Source organism: Eurytemora carolleeae, unplaced genomic scaffold, assembly GCF_000591075.1.
Source record: "Eurytemora carolleeae unplaced genomic scaffold, Eaff_2.0 scaffold1345, whole genome shotgun sequence".
NCBI classification, from domain to species: Eukaryota; Metazoa; Arthropoda; class Copepoda; order Calanoida; family Temoridae; genus Eurytemora; species Eurytemora carolleeae.
The window spans coordinates 32,383-47,954 of record NW_019397247.1 but is presented as its reverse complement, the minus strand read 5'-3'; the positions used below and the strand labels follow the sequence as shown (position 1 = coordinate 47,954).

Here is a 15,572-nt window from a genome sequence, read left to right as displayed (position 1 = left end):
AATAGATAAATATTCATAAATAACCGTGAATAGATAAATATTCATAAATAACTGTGAATAGATAAATATTCATAAATAACTGTAAATAGATGAATATTCATAAATAACTGTGAATAGATAAATATTCATAAATTACCGTGAATAGATAAATATTCATAAATAACTGTGAATTGATAAATATTCATAAATTACCGTGAATAGATAAATATTCATATATTACTATAAAAAGGAAATTTAAACAATATGATGTACACAGTTCAGTGTATACAAGGGTGAAATAACAACAAAAATAATACAGTTTAATTCCCAGAACTTCGGAGAATCGAAAGAAATTATAGAATGTCGTCCTTACAAGTTTTAATGGTTTTTATACTATTATATCTAAATCTCAGTAGTGGAAAAATAAATAAACAGCTAGAAAATGTACAGGAACAGTTTTAAAGAACTTTGTATAATTATTCAATAAAACATCAACATCAACAACATAAAGCATCCCATTATCAATAGGTTAAGAAAACAACATTTTAAAAATTCTTTGAGTTTCTTCGAAAAATCAGTTTTTATTATTTTTTTAAAGCAGCCTAAATATTCCACAATAGTTTTATCGCGACTTTACAGATCCTACTCATATTCATCTTCTTTCAAAAAGTACTTAATTCATCCTCTAATTGAACTGCAAAAAGTATACGACTCTTTTTATCTTTATCATAACAAATATTAAAAAATTAAGGAAATCTTTATAGAGAGGCCTTAACCACAAAAATATTTTTAATTTCAAATAAACAAATAATACGAAAATTTTTTATTTTTATCATAAAATTTTCAAGATTAACATGAAGCTATTATATATTCAAAAACATATTTTTAGTATTTTTTTAGTATTTGATGGTGACATTGGAACAAGAATAAGGGTACACCTTTAAAATATTTGTTTTTAATGTTTTAATGTTTAAATGTTTAGGGGAAAACATTGGAAGAGATGGAAGAAACATTCTCGAAACCAATCCTGAAGCTAGGCAGACAAAAATAAAAGGTGTAGAAATATATCTGAATTTATTTAAAATGTTATCATTAATCTTCTGAAACTCCTGAAAAATCTATAAAGAAAATTGACATTTATAAATTAATTCCATACACTCTCGAAATAGTTTTAATTTTTTTTAGAAAAAAAGAAACATCATTTTTAATGGTTTATAGTACCCAGGTTTAATTAAGATAACGATGAAAATCTCGTTAAAATATTTGTTTACAATCACCTTATGCTTACTGTGAGTGCGAGCTAAGCCTTGAATTTATTACAGGGCTTAGCATTGTTTATTTCCGTCGTAAATTATTTTTTTATACTTTACCGCCTTTTCACATACATTAATTCCTCCATCAGAGGAACATTGAGTTACTTAACGTACCTAAGGATAATTAAGTAACAATACCATCCGCTCTGCAAAGTTTTCGTGAAAAAAATCGCGTATTTATCCCAAAAGCCGATAAGATTGTGTACTAACACTTTTTCGGGATTTTGACAAGAATGTTTGTTAGAATTTTTTTCTAATTTCAATTTTGATTAAACTTAAATTTATCTGTTTAAAGATTAACATTTTGGTTTATACCAACAGGTTTCAAAGATATAGGGATAAGAACCTTTTAGTTTGTGACAAAGACTCAATTACACTCTTTGTTTTCTTTTTATGCTTCGATAAAAAAATAAATTCCGACAAAACCCTAATTTCCCTGAGTTGAGAGGATCTGTCAACTCTAAATGAAATTCTTTCAGGTTGAGCTAGAACGGATTTATTGAGCCGACAAATTGAATTTTTATTAAAGTTTCTTAGATTTTAAAAGGTTTTATGGGTTTCTTTATAAATTGATACTAATAGGGTTCTATAATTTAAAGGGGTCTTGGTATGTTTTAATATGTTTAAATCGTTTAATAGAGTTAGATAGGATTTTTACGCTTTAAAAAAATTTCATAGGTGTGGTTTTGAAGGTTTTTTTATGAATCATTAGATTTTCAATTCGCTTTAATAGGTTTGCCAATATTTTTGTTGAGTTTACTAGGTTTCGCTAGATTTCATTTCATTATTTTTTATTTATTAGGATTTATCAGGGTTCCTTTTCTTAAGTTTCTTTCTCTGTTTTAATACAATTTATAAATTTTGACATTCTTTAGGTTTGTTATTTCTTGTACTAAATATTTTATCTTATTTCTAAGTGTTATGTTTTATTTCTAGTAATTTCAAATTTTCTTCACAGACCTAAAAGAGTTGGGTTGAAGACAGAAACATAGAATATATATATTATCCGAAGTCAACACTTTTGTGTGAACTAGCGGTAATTATTTCGATGCTTTATCTCGATATCCACTGAGACATCTTCATTATTCCCCTGCAAGGTACGAGGATAACCACAGGATACCCAAGAGCAAGGTTGTATAAAAAGGTTGATTACTCTCGATGCCCTCCAATATACGGAAAATGTTGTCTCCTTAGCATAGATAGATAGAATTCGCAAATGACGTCACTCTCGCCTCTATAATCAGTGACGTTATATGCACATTTTATCTATCTATGATAAGGAGTCGACATTTTTGTACATTGGAACGCAATTGAGAGTGAGCAACCTTTTTATACAACCTTGCTCTTGGGTATCCTGTGGAGATTAATACTTAATCCCGAGATTCACAACACAATAGTTCTGACCTCAGGCAATTTTTTAATCCTGGTTTATTTCAGGTTTAACGTGTAGTAAGATGCAGCCGAGCAGAGCAAGACTATATTCTGTTATTAATATTTCTTTAAATATTAAATAATTATTGAATATTTTATACAAAATTTGGGTTATAAATAAAGTTTTTAATTTTAACGAGAGGCAAAAAAGAAAATTTAAAATCTTTTTAGCTTAATTAACCTCTAATATTTGTAAAAAGAAAGAAAGTGTTCACTAAAAATCGAAGCTGTCACATTATTTTTAAATCTTTTCATCTTATAGATAAATAAAATTTGAAAAATGTATTGGTTATCTAATAATAGAGATACGTAATTATGTTTGATATTTACATAACGATATCTGATAAAATGGGCCTTTAATAATTCTCTTAGAAAATGTTTTTAATTGCATTGCATAAACACTGGATAGAAATAGATGATTGTTGTTTTGCTAGCTCTCTCTTTATGAACCTCATTTATATTAATATTTTGGGAAGATAAAGGCCGAGGGAGTAGATAAAGGTTATCTAGAACGTAATAAAAGTTACAAATATGTTTTATATAATTACCGAGATTATATGATCTAAACATTTTTTTATTAAAACTTTGTGAGAGAATGACAAGATCAAACAATTCATACCATTTATTTTTTACCACCTTTTGACCAACATTATCGATCCATGATTCCCCCCAACAGAGGGACTTTAAGTTATTTTACGTCCCTTAGGACAATTAAAGAAAATAACAACCCACTCGGTGAAGTTTGAAAAAATATTTGCGTACAAAATTGTGTAATCCTTATTTTTCTTGAATTTAAAATTTCTACTACAACACAGTTTCCCTTGACCAATTTTGCCAACAAAACATCCCTCGCTCTAAATGATTTGTATTTGGTCTTGGGAACCCTTGGTAAAGTAAGTTTTCCTCAAGGATTTAATGCAAGGAAAGTTATTTCAGAAGTGTACACATCTTTTGTACTGCAGTGTACTGTCTCTGGGCGGTAATGTAAACACAAGACGGATGTCAAAGCCTGACATGGGATCCATCTTTCACATAAATAATCAATGAAATATTCTGATCATAGGATACTATTATGTAAATTATCAAAATTATCAAAATTAAATGCTTTTAACCTCCACGAATACTAAACAAACACTGATGCATCTATTGTTTACAAATTCCGCCCAGAGAGAACTGGTTTCATTATGTACGCAGAGTGTACACAACCGCAATAAACTTTCCTTGCATTACATTCTTGGTTTCCCTTCACTTCCCTGAAGAAATATATTCGTGATTAATTATTTTGTGTCTTTAAAAAATTAAGCTAGCTCCCTCACAAAGATCCTGAAAAAAGTATTCTAAAAAAACTTCTATTGTGTTTATTTTCATTTGTTTTTTTTATCGAGATAATACCAATGTGTTGCCAGCAATTAGTGTTAATGTTCAAAAGAATTAATGATCTTCTTTAATCTGTTTGTGTATTCCTTCTGTAAAGAATATCAACAACTTTAATCTAAAACCATTTCTTTCCAAAGTGTGGCCCATTTAATACATAACTCACATAGACTGCTTTGAGCAATTGCATTCATTTTGAAGAATGGGTCCGGTTTGAAGTGTCGCAACGCCGTTGCCTTTGGTAATATCAGACTGACTCACTTATATTATTTTGCTGACCTATACACATTCTAGAATTATAAAGCACTTATATACAAGTAATTGGCAAAATTTTCATCGGATTTTGCATGAGAAGTTTTTTTGAGTTTTTTAAACATTAAAGGTTAACCTGCAGCTAAAAATATATCAAAAATCTAGGAAAAAAACCTAACATACAAATGTATTTAGTTGAAAAATTATTAAAAGCATCACATTCAAAACCAGACAAAAATAAAAAAGATAAACCAAAAATGTTACCATTCAAAAATTGAACCAAAGAGTGTAAAAATAAGCATTTTTCTCTGCAGGTGTAAACGTTTATTTTTCAAAAATATAACCGTTAAGTTAGTTGTTACCGAAATTGATGATAATAAAATCTGAAAGTCAGGTCAACTATTACTATAAAAATATTTCAGGAAAGTTTTAAGATTTAAAATATATAAACTTAAATCTTTTATTATATCTGTTCATGACAAAACTTAGACATTTTTTTATTTCCAAGTATCATTTATACTATAAGCATGCCTATATTTAAGGTTGATCATATTTTTAAATTTTATGTATTTCAGTCATTATATTTTCGGTGTTAGGTATTTTCACCAAGGTTCCCAAGCGGATAGGATCGGAAAGGATGGGCTAGGTTTGGACAGACTAGGGAATCTGCCACTTAGGGCGCTTGGGAAAATGCCTTCAGGAAAGTACCTAACATGATAATAATGTCCACATATTAATTACGCTAAAGAGATGAATTATAATTATAAAGGTTCTCCAATATGATGAATTCTTGGATCCGGATTTCCATAGAGGGGAGGGGGGAGGGGGTAGGAAGGTAGAGGGTGGTAGGAGGTATGGTCTTTATGAACATGTTCATGATGTGCTAGAGGTTCATGATGTACTAGAGTTTCATATGAAGCAGCCGCTACTGGTTCCTGGGGATCATGATGAAAATCCGAGATACATCCATCAATATGCTGAGGATCAAAATGATGATGATCTGGACAGGACAGGAGACGAGGATACATCTTACCATACAAGGTTGGAACACAAACAATAAAGTAGGTTCTAGCTTCAACAGCATCAAAGTTATGCACTGTCACAACATCAAGATTTACTGGAAACCTGAAATTTATAAAAAATTTATGAAAAAATTACGTAAAACTATTTAATATTTACAAATTCAGATGATTAATTTCAGAAGTCCAGTTCAGATTCACAACAGTGCCCATTTAAACCTTGAACAGATTAAGGATGAGGGAGAATGAAGTATTATTTAGAAAACTAATTGAAATAGTTGTTTTAATTAAGTTAAATACAAAGATAATTTTTTTGTTCGGAAGGTAACTTGAAATTACGCTTACAGTACAGTACCTTGTTCAGGCTTTTATTTATTTTCTGTCAGACATGATAAACTCTTACATTTTTTAGAGTCTTCGGAAAGCCTAAAAATGCTTATTGTTTAAAGGGAGAGACCGGCTGGACATGGTTGTTGAGCTGAAAGTGCAGTATTGTAAAGAACAACTTTGGTATTCATTTGTATACCAATGAGTCATTTTTCTGGTGTAAAATTTTTAAATAAGAGCGTAATGTCGTTTGTAATAGTTCACCAATTGTTTCACCAGGAGAAGAAACTATCATGCATTGCCGGTCACACTCAACTAAGCCAGTGGAATAGGTAAAATAGTCCAATGATAGCCTGATAGGCCAGGTACTTTAAAAAGTCTGACTGGGCATTCATATTTGAAGCTGAGCCGGTACAGTATAGGGTCGGGCCGGTTCAAGGGGTCGGTTCGGTTAGAATTCAGATTGCCTTTAGTCCACTGTGCGGTCTCTCACCTGAAAGCCAAGGAGTATGGAATAGAAGGGAGATACAACTGACGCAGCCCGCCCTACCATATGATTATACATGCTTTGCAGATGGTACTTCATTTGAATAAGAAATATGTGCCTGATGTACAATTACCGCGTATACAATAACCTATTCTTAATATTTCTTATATAAATGTAGTACTGTCTGTAAAGCATGCATGATTTAAACGATGTTGAACTTAAAAAATACTTTACTTTGGTTGGGGCCAGGATAGAAATTGTTCTATTGATAATGTTGGATCAATACGGTCCTGAGGGCACGGACCAAAACCTTAAAAAAAGTTTATTTTAATTAAAGCTAGAGACTGCAAGCACGTTCAAGCTAGATATGGGCACGTTTGCGCTAGATATGGACAAGTTCAAGCTAAATATGGGCACATTCAAGCTAGATATGGGCACGTTCAAGCTAAAGATGGGCACGTTCAAGCTGGAGATGGGCACGTTCAAGCTAGATATGGGCTTGTTCAAGCTCGAGATGGGAACATTTAAGATAGTTATGGGCAGGATCAACTTTTTCTCATTTCGTTTGTTCATTGTATGTGAACGTGTAGTAAGAAACCCGACCGTTTTTTCAAAAATTTTTTTTTAAAATATTGTTCCAAAAACCGTTTGTTCAGTAAAACAAACAATAGCTTTTAAAAACCATTTGAAAAATTCGTACGTTTTAGTAAGAAAACAATACTTATTTCAAGTTTGTTCCAACGATTTTAAATCTTTTCGTTCGTTTTGGAACGATTCCTTTTTTTCGTCCATCATTCGTTTTTTTTCTGAATGACACCTTTTTTTACGAAAAATATCGTTCTTTAAAAAAAACTATTCCCATGTCTAATCAAAATCTGCACTGTATCAAAATATGCTTTTAAGTGCAAGGACCAAGAGTCTAATTTTTCACACTTAACCGTTTGAGCTTAGGATGTCTGTTGCATATTATATACAGCTAAAACAAAACGATGAACTTTGATCTAATAACAAAAAATCAAAAGTTTGAATTCAAAAATGTTCAATTCTCAATTTGTTGTTTTCAATTGATGTTTCTCTATTAATTGACTTGCGCATTTCTGCTTCATGAACAATGATTGACATTGTCATAAGCAAACGCTTATTGCAGTGGCAGTCGTAGTACATTTGAATTTCCGAGCCTGGTCAACATTTCCGGTCCCAGTTTGTACTGTGTCGCCCAGACATTGGGTAAATAAAGCAGACACTCCATAAGACTAGCCTGTGCAACTTGGTTGACGCGGTCCGACTTTAGGTTGAATTTACTTTTACTAAAGGGTCAGAGGTGCGTGATTGATCAGATAAAGGTTATAATGCTGACCGTGCTTTATGAATTCGGGCTCGTCCCCATTTAGTGAAATGTCACTTGAAATCACAATTACAAACACTTTAAATAAAAAAATTGACCCTTTTTTTCAGTCTTTTTTGCAAAGCTTTACAAAAATGTTGGAACCCAAGAATTCATAATCTAGCTTGGATAAATGTCTGCCAACTTCACCTGTCACTAACTCGGGATTGCATCCGGTTTCTACAAGTGTATCCGGCCATTCACAGCTTCCGGTCAAAGGACTGAAGGCTAGTCCCGGGTCACATGGCAATCCTATAAAGATGTAGGTTAATATAAATAAAGATAGATTACTAGATGTTTTTTTAAAAAAGATCTAGGAGTTTTTTGTTCTTAATAATCCTGGGGTAGAACCGTAGAAGCCCAATGGAGTTACGCACATACACGCAGCGTTTAATTAAAAGACAGAGTGAGAGAATGCGCTTAACTCCTTTGGGCTTCTTGCCTCAGGGTTATTGTGAACAAAACCCGTAAATCTTGAAAAGACGACATCTAGTGTTCTATATCAGTAGTGTTATTTAATCTTTGTAAAAACTATTCTGTTTCCTGTTAGTTCTTTCATATAAATCCGCGGAATGCTAATCAGTAATAACAATAGTAGACTTTTCATTTGATTTGTAAACAGACACTATTTCTAATTATGGAGGAGAGACAGTTAAATAAAAGTGAGAGATTTTTCACACAAAATTCATGGTTGTCAACATTGGCTCACTGTTTGATAAAAATCCTTAACTAATTGTTACTAATAATGAATTTTTACTTTTTATATGACTAAACTTTCCAAGGAACTGAACAGTGAACACCAGCCTCAATCTCTAATTTTTGGCTCCTTATCATACAGGAGTGCTGTAGTAACCTTATATCTATGTCCTAAATACACGTAGTACATGTAGTCGTCTCTGAAGTCTCATCCTTTGTGGATGACTCTGTGTATAGAAGTAAACTATGATTCTGTTAAAGATCTAGACAAAATCGGAGATATCAAAGCTTTACACCATCAGGATATCAAGTTGTAAAGATTTAGTCGAATAGCTTAACTAATAAGTTATTAAAACACTTATTAGCTGAAATGAGTCTATTTGTGTAACTCATTTTCATTGGCATATTTAGAGTCATAACTTAAGTCTAAAAGTCAACTTCCTATTCTATAGTTTTCTGGTTATCACTGTAAGTAATCAGTCTGTTTACCTGTTCTTGTAACTAAAGAACATGAAGAGCTGAGTGGGAGAGGAAGACCAGGAATACCAACATCCAAAAACTTCATATTTTTTACAGTTAGACTCAAAAAGCTGTGGAATGTGAAGACGATACTTTTGCAATCATATGTTTATCATTTGATGCAAATAATTTTACCACAAGTTTAAAAACAAACTTATAAAATGAAATGGAGTACAATTGTACAATCGTATATAAATGAGTACAATTGTGTTGTGTTTCATGACTATCATGCACTTTATTCAAAATCATAACTTAAGTCTAAAAGTCGTCTTCTTATTCCTTAATTTTTCGGGTCTCACTGTAGTTTAATCAAAGGGTAATCTCTTATTTTGATTATTTCACCCAGTATGAAAGTAAATCTTCTGGTATTTATATTGAAAATGGTACAATAAATGTAGTAACAGAGATGCCAACTCTATTGAGGAGTATCGTTCATCTTGAACCCTTGATCTCGATATCAGGCTTAAGGTACTTTATATTAAAGGATTAATGCTTGAGGATTATTGCTTAATTCATCAAAGAAAGTCAACCCTGCAGGGATTAAACACAATGGGATATCTAAGGGGAATTGAACCCTGCAGGGATTAAACACAATGGGATATCTAAGGGGAATTGAACCCTGCAGGGAATAAACACAATGGGATATCTAAGGGGAATTGAAACCTGCAGGGAATAAATGCAATGGGATATCTAAGGGGAATTGCACCCTGCAGGGAATAAATGCAATGGGATATCTAAGGGGAATTGAACCCTGCAGGGAATAAACACAAGGGGATATCTAAGGGGAATTGAATTTATCTGTCAGTCTCAAAAAATATGACTTTAGAGATATAAATCCTGAACGTTTGATCTCGATTTCAAATGTGGGTCCTTTTAAATTTGAGGAGTAATGCTTTATTCCTCAATTAAAGTTACCCGACCTTGCAGGGTACGACCATCACGGGATATCAAAGAGGAATTAATTTAATCTTTAGAACTCAATAAATAATGGAGACCAATTAAATCTTAATCCCGAAAGATAACAATAAAAATTTAATTTTTTGATAATTTCTGAGTGCTTTTTTGAAATATAAACATTACCTCAGGGTTCAACAGCTTTCTATTCTCAATGAGCTGGTTTAGACTAGGACTTAACAGATGGGGTTGAAGTAAAGATGAGGGGTCTGTGGGGAACACCAAATTGGCTGCTTTTTGCTGTTGTTGTTTTATGTTTCTAGGATTAGATGCTATTGGTCCCTCTGGACGCCTTGTTGTGAACAATGCAACGTCAGCTGCAGTAAATCGTTGAATCTAAAAAAAAAATATTTCAACTTTTAATTGTTCCTGAAGGTTTAACTTTTCTTCTGAAACCTGTGGCTGTAAAAAGTCTTCCGTGATGAATTTTGGTTGGCGTTGTTGACTGGCTGAGGGTACAGGTTGGGCCCTGGCGAAAACCTCGTCAAAATCTTCTTGATTTAATTCCTAACAAAGTTTTACTTTAAAAAATACAAAAACACTTGATATTTCAAAGAGAGCCTGCTGTTTAGTACGAATACCTCATCTTGTTGTTTAATGCTTAGATCTGGGAAAACAGGGAGATGTGGGACAGCTGGAATAGGTCGGAGAGTTGTTGGTGCGAATGTTGGACTGGTCGGGGCGAATGATGGACCGGTAGTGGCGAATGTTGGACCAGTAGGGGCGGATGTTGGACCAGTAGTGGCGAATATTGAGTTTGTCGGGGCGGGGAAAGTTGGTAGATTTGCAGGTTTTGGAAAGGATGGTGGTTCTCTAAAGTGCTAAAAACATGAAGTTAATATTTTTCAAAATTAAAAACAAATTTATTTTTACCCCTTGATTTTTTTCAAGTTGAAGGTTCGCCTGGGCAGCGCTCACAAGAACAGCTTGTAACACTCTGGGATCCACAGCCTTGGAATATAATACAATGTACATGATCAAGTTTTTGTAAACAATTAGGAATCGAGTTTTTGCCACAAACTCTGGTTTTTTAATCCCTTTATCTTTGCAATCAAACGTTGTATTCCTTTTATACTTCAAACTAGGAATTCTGTCATGGGTCAAAAAAACAACTCAGTTCCTTTTAGGAAATAAATCAAAACTCCTTTCAGGAAATGAATTTTTATTTTTGTAATTTTTTAGCTTAAGAACGTTTTTATGGAGACATCGGTTTTGATGATAATTAAAATTTTTACAAAACAAATATTTATTCTCACAAAAAATATAATAATTATATCCCAAATAATGTCCTTTACATTCAAATTTTAAAGTGATTTGTGCACCTTTTAATTAAAATAAATGTGTTTTTATCTAAAGTTTTTTGTATCTTAAGAATTGACCGAGATATTGAGAAATTTGTCTAAAATTTAAAGTATTAAAAAAAGCAAGGTTGTTTATGTTCTTAGTATCTCAGACAATCTTTATGATACCAAGTGCAAGTTCAAGGTCCAATGTCTAACGTACTGCATGACACTACACCCAGAAAATTAAATCAAACCTCGACTATGATATATATCCATTTAAAAAGTTACTGATAAAATGCACAACCTTTATCTTTATAAGGGATTTTTTAACCTAGACTGTACTGTATACATACTGTGGAAATTTAAAATTAAATATTTTGATATTTTTTGCTGTCTAATGTTAACACAGTGGTACGTGAGAGTAAATATTGGGTCGACCCAAGGTTATAATGCAAGGAAAGTTATTACAGAGACGGATGTCGAAGCCTGACATGGGATCCATCTTTCACATAAAAAATCAATGAAATATTCTGGGCATAGCCTCATAGAAATGTTTTACGTGAATTATCAAAATTTTCAAAATTCAATGCTTTTATCCTCCTCGGATACTAAACGAACACTGATGCATCTATTCTTGTTTACGAATTCCGCCAAGAGAGAACTGGTTTCATAATGTACGCAGAGTATACGCTACTGCAATTAACTTTCCTTGCAATATAGACTTGGTACAGACCTTTTCATGACTCATTAGGACTTGCCGGTGCAACAAGGTTGACGTGGTCAGACTTTAGGCCTAGTTTACTTTAACTAAAGGGTCAGAGGTGCGTGCGATAAAGACAATTCAGGTGCACACAATGTTACGTGTTTCTAATTGCTTCTCCTTTCGCAATTATAGCACAATTCTGCATAAGTGAAAGCAATCGTACCATGCGAATTCTTGCAATTGCTCGCAATGGAATTTCGATTGCAAGGCAAGCCTGCAGTAAAACCACATAATTAGATTTTATTTTTACTATGTTTACTTTGTTTTATTTTGTTCTGTTTATTTTTTTTTGTGTTTTGTTGACATATTTACGATATTTTAATATTCGAAGCATGCATATTGTATATTCTCAAAATGAATATATGAATGCAAAAATTGAAATGAACGGGAAGCAAGGTGTTTTAAAACTGGAAAAATGAAATATAGAAATTTTTATAGAAAATCTAATTTTCTACTCCTTTATCTATGCAACCTGATGGTGTTCTTCGTTGATACTTATTAAAAATGAAATGATAGATATGATAAATTAAAGGATAGAAATGAAAAATGGAATGATAGATATGATAAGTGAAATGATAGATATGATAAATGAAATGATGGATATGAAAAATGAAATGATGATTAAAAACGAAATGATAGATAGTGAATTGTAAGGTATTTTGGTTTCAAAAGAATGTCAAAACGACTATATTTTCTTAGATTTTGAATTTTTGGAAATCTACTAGTTGAATACAGAAAAAACCCCGAGATCTTATTTTCTTTAATGCAATCAAGAAATTTTCAAAGGCAAAAATGTTTTCCAAAAAGGCTGCAAGGTGTAATGAAAGAGTAGTTTTGATATAATTTGCAATGAAAGTTTTCATGGATAAAGTAATACCTGAAGCAAAACTGGATCAGCCAACACTGCCTGAATATGAAATTCAATTTAAAAACTTTTTAAAATTTTTTTTCAGAACCATAAAGTACGACAATCATTTGATTTTTCTTTTGAATGAATTGAATTTAAATATTCCTGAAGCAAGGCTGGATCAATTCCTCTTTGAATATCCATTCTGTCCTCTGCTACATCACTTGCAGACACATCCATATCAGTAGCATCATTCTCAGCATCATTCTCAGTATCTTCAGTCATAACCTCTCCACGCCTTTTGTCTATTGCCTTTTGCATTACATCATCAAACTCAGCATAGTTTTCAGAGTTTAAATGCTCTACCATCTTCTCAATGACATCTGTATCAAGCTCAGTGAGTAAACTGTCAATAGTTTGAAACCTAGGATCCTCGATATCAGTTTCTTCAGTCTCAGATTCAATATTTCTTTTAAAAATACTCTTGATCAAAGTTTGTTGGTTTGGCTGGTATATCTGCTGGCGATATTGGCCAGGATGGTTTTTGCTTACAAACTGTTGATCATCACCTGGCGCGGGTAAACGGTCATAAACTTCTTCTTCGTTATTTTGTTCCCCTGGTAGTGTAGAAAATTGAACGATATCCATTATAGAATCCATTCTTTCATCTGCATCGGGAAATTTAACATTTTCATCATCAATATTCTCCTGAACCATAATATTGGATGGTTTATAAATAAAGGTTTGTAACTGTGGTGGACCATATTCAATATTTTCAACAGGTTTCTTAAAAGGACTGGTGTTTGGATGATATGAAGAAGGTTTAGGCTCTAGTTCTATTTTCATGACAGCCATGTTATCAAGGTTATCCAGAGGAAGAGTTTCAGAAGACGAATCTACAAATGTTATTGCAGGTCTTTTATAGATGTTTAGAAATAGATTATCATATGGTTGGGCCGACAAAGGAGATCTTTTATTGATCACAACTTCATCAGGTGTATCATGAAATATTGGAGCTGCAAGATCCATCCTATTTTCAAAAGTTATTACTCCAGATTTATCGTAAAAAACAGGTGCAATATGATCATTCCTATTTTCAATATTAACATTATGAACAATTTCCTCTCTGTTAAGAGGTCCAATAATAATGCTTGGTCTATAATCGTTTTGTAAATCTGTGCGTGGGGTTGATGTTACAGGCTCCTCATTCAACTGGGCTAGCCCCAAAGCACTCAAAACTAAAATAAGTTATCATTAATCAGCGTCATAAACTAATTACAAAAATCCAATTCTACCAAAGTTAATGTAAGAGAAGATTTGTTCTTTTTAAGATTATACTCTCATAGCTGTACAGTACATAGATTTGACGCAGCAGATTTAAAGGTTTTTGGTGTAATTTAATTGGCCCGGATGAAACTCCCCTTTTATAGAGAGTGTCTACGCAATTTCAAGTACTCCCCCCCCCCCTTTAAAAGAGACTGTCTACGCAATTTCAAGTACCCCCCCTTTAAAAGAGACTGTCTACGCAATGTCAAGTACCCCCTCTTTAAAAGAGACAGTCTACGCAATGTCAAGTACCCCCTCTTTAAAAGAGACAGTCTACGCAATTAATATATATATATATATATATATATGTATACGAATGTCTTGTTTTATTATCTAGATTATAATTAATATAAGTTAATTAGTCGATATTTAGACCATTCTTTATCCTTTCTGATTATGTTCTTCTCTTCTGCTCCCATCATTATTCTAACGTTTATTTTTGTTGCAAAGGAATTGAGTCTTTAATACAAACTCTGATTTTCTAATCTCTATGCCTTTGCAACCCAATATCGTAGACCTTAGATATTTCAAACTATGAATTCTGCTAGACCAAATAAGCTTAGTTTGAAATATCAAAGCTTTTCGCCATCAGGTTAAAAAGATATTGGGATAGGAAAATCAGTGTTTGTGGCAAAGAATCAATTCCTTTTTTTGAAACAACTAATTAGTTCATTGTAGATTTTTTATTACATTTTTAGTCGTCGTTATTTAATAATTTAAAAAAATTGATGCTCAAAACGTAACTACAAAAATGGATGATTGTTAACGTCAACTTTGCGCTCAAACTCAATAATTATACATTATTAAAACGTTTCATAAATCTCAAATGAAGCCTAAAGAATTCCTCCCTAATACTACATTCTCAGTTAAGCTACAATACATTGCCGGTCGCTCCCTTTAAGTTTTCTGATATTTATATATAAATTACCTAATACAAACACTGAAATGATATATCCATAGTAAACCATGGCTGTGTCAGTTCATTTCCTGTTTCTCATTCACAAAACAAAACATGACTGACGCATTGTGTAAAAATATGGTTAACGCGCAAGTTAACGCACTTATCTACTTAAAATATTTTTATGGTGAGAATAATCGTAAAAGGGGGGAGGGGGTTGCCATATTCATAATTATTGGTAAATATATTCATATATTTTGTTTTTCTAGTTAATTAAATATCTGTCAGTCTCACTGGAACTGTAATAATTAGAAGGGGAGTATTCTTTAATCCTTTTTCTTGTCAATATGACTATCTGTCTATCTGTCTAGCAGACTATCTGTTTATCCATCTTTTTGTCCCGTCGTCCTGTCTTTCTGGTCTTTTTTGTATATCTGTCTATCTGTCTATCTGTACACCTGTACATCTGTCTAGATCTGTAGATCTGTCTAGATCTGTAGATCTGTAGATCTGTAGATCTGTAGATCTGTAGATCCATAGATCTGTCTAGATCTGTAGATCAGTACATCTGTAAATATGTAGATCTGTAGATATGTAGATCTGTCTAGATCTGTAGATCTGTAGATCTATAGATCTTAGTATCTGTCTAGATCTGAAGATCTGTCTAGATCTGAAGATCTGTCTAGATCTGTAGATCTGTAGATCTGTGGATCTGTAGAT

General features: G+C 32.5%; 2 protein-coding genes and 1 long non-coding RNA gene across 3 annotated transcripts in view; 2 read left to right on the top strand and 1 right to left on the bottom strand.

Annotated features, from left to right (window-relative positions):
- LOC111713028 (proton myo-inositol cotransporter) overlaps positions 1–361 on the top strand; it is a 30,259-nt gene extending 29,898 nt beyond the window's left edge. The window contains exon 20 of the mRNA XM_023487814.1: positions 311–361. Coding sequence (XP_023343582.1) covers positions 311–361 — 51 coding nt within the window. The remainder of the gene's footprint in view (positions 1–310) is intronic.
- Positions 362–955: 594 nt separating this feature from the next.
- On the top strand, positions 956–2,819 carry LOC111713027 (uncharacterized). Its single transcript, XR_002767584.1, has 2 exons — positions 956–1,033; positions 2,730–2,819. It is a non-coding gene; the product is annotated as an uncharacterized LOC111713027 (long non-coding RNA).
- Positions 2,820–4,806: 1,987 nt separating this feature from the next.
- On the bottom strand, positions 4,807–14,951 carry LOC111713026 (uncharacterized). Its single transcript, XM_023487812.1, has 11 exons — positions 14,883–14,951; positions 12,794–13,866; positions 12,659–12,688; positions 10,609–10,686; positions 10,317–10,556; positions 10,132–10,242; positions 9,862–10,071; positions 8,752–8,821; positions 7,717–7,818; positions 6,417–6,492; positions 4,807–5,474 (listed from the first exon to the last, which is right to left on the bottom strand). The coding sequence occupies exons 1-11, from the start codon at positions 14,920–14,922 to the stop codon at positions 5,111–5,113; spliced, it is 2,394 nt and encodes a 797-aa protein (XP_023343580.1). The 5' UTR covers positions 14,923–14,951; the 3' UTR covers positions 4,807–5,110.
- Positions 14,952–15,572: the final 621 nt, after the last annotated feature.

Bases quoted from the DNA above. Each gene is read 5' to 3' on its own strand.
- LOC111713026 (XM_023487812.1), bottom strand. From the start codon at position 14,922: ATGGTTTACTATGGATATATCATTTCAGTGTTTGTATTAG. The intron at 12,689-12,793 runs GAATATTTAAAT...TTTCATATTCAG, and splicing joins TTGATCCAGCCTTGCTTCAG to GCAGTGTTGGCTGATCCAGT. The intron at 10,072-10,131 runs GTTTCAGAAGAA...TTTTTTTTTTAG, and splicing joins AAGACTTTTTACAGCCACAG to ATTCAACGATTTACTGCAGC.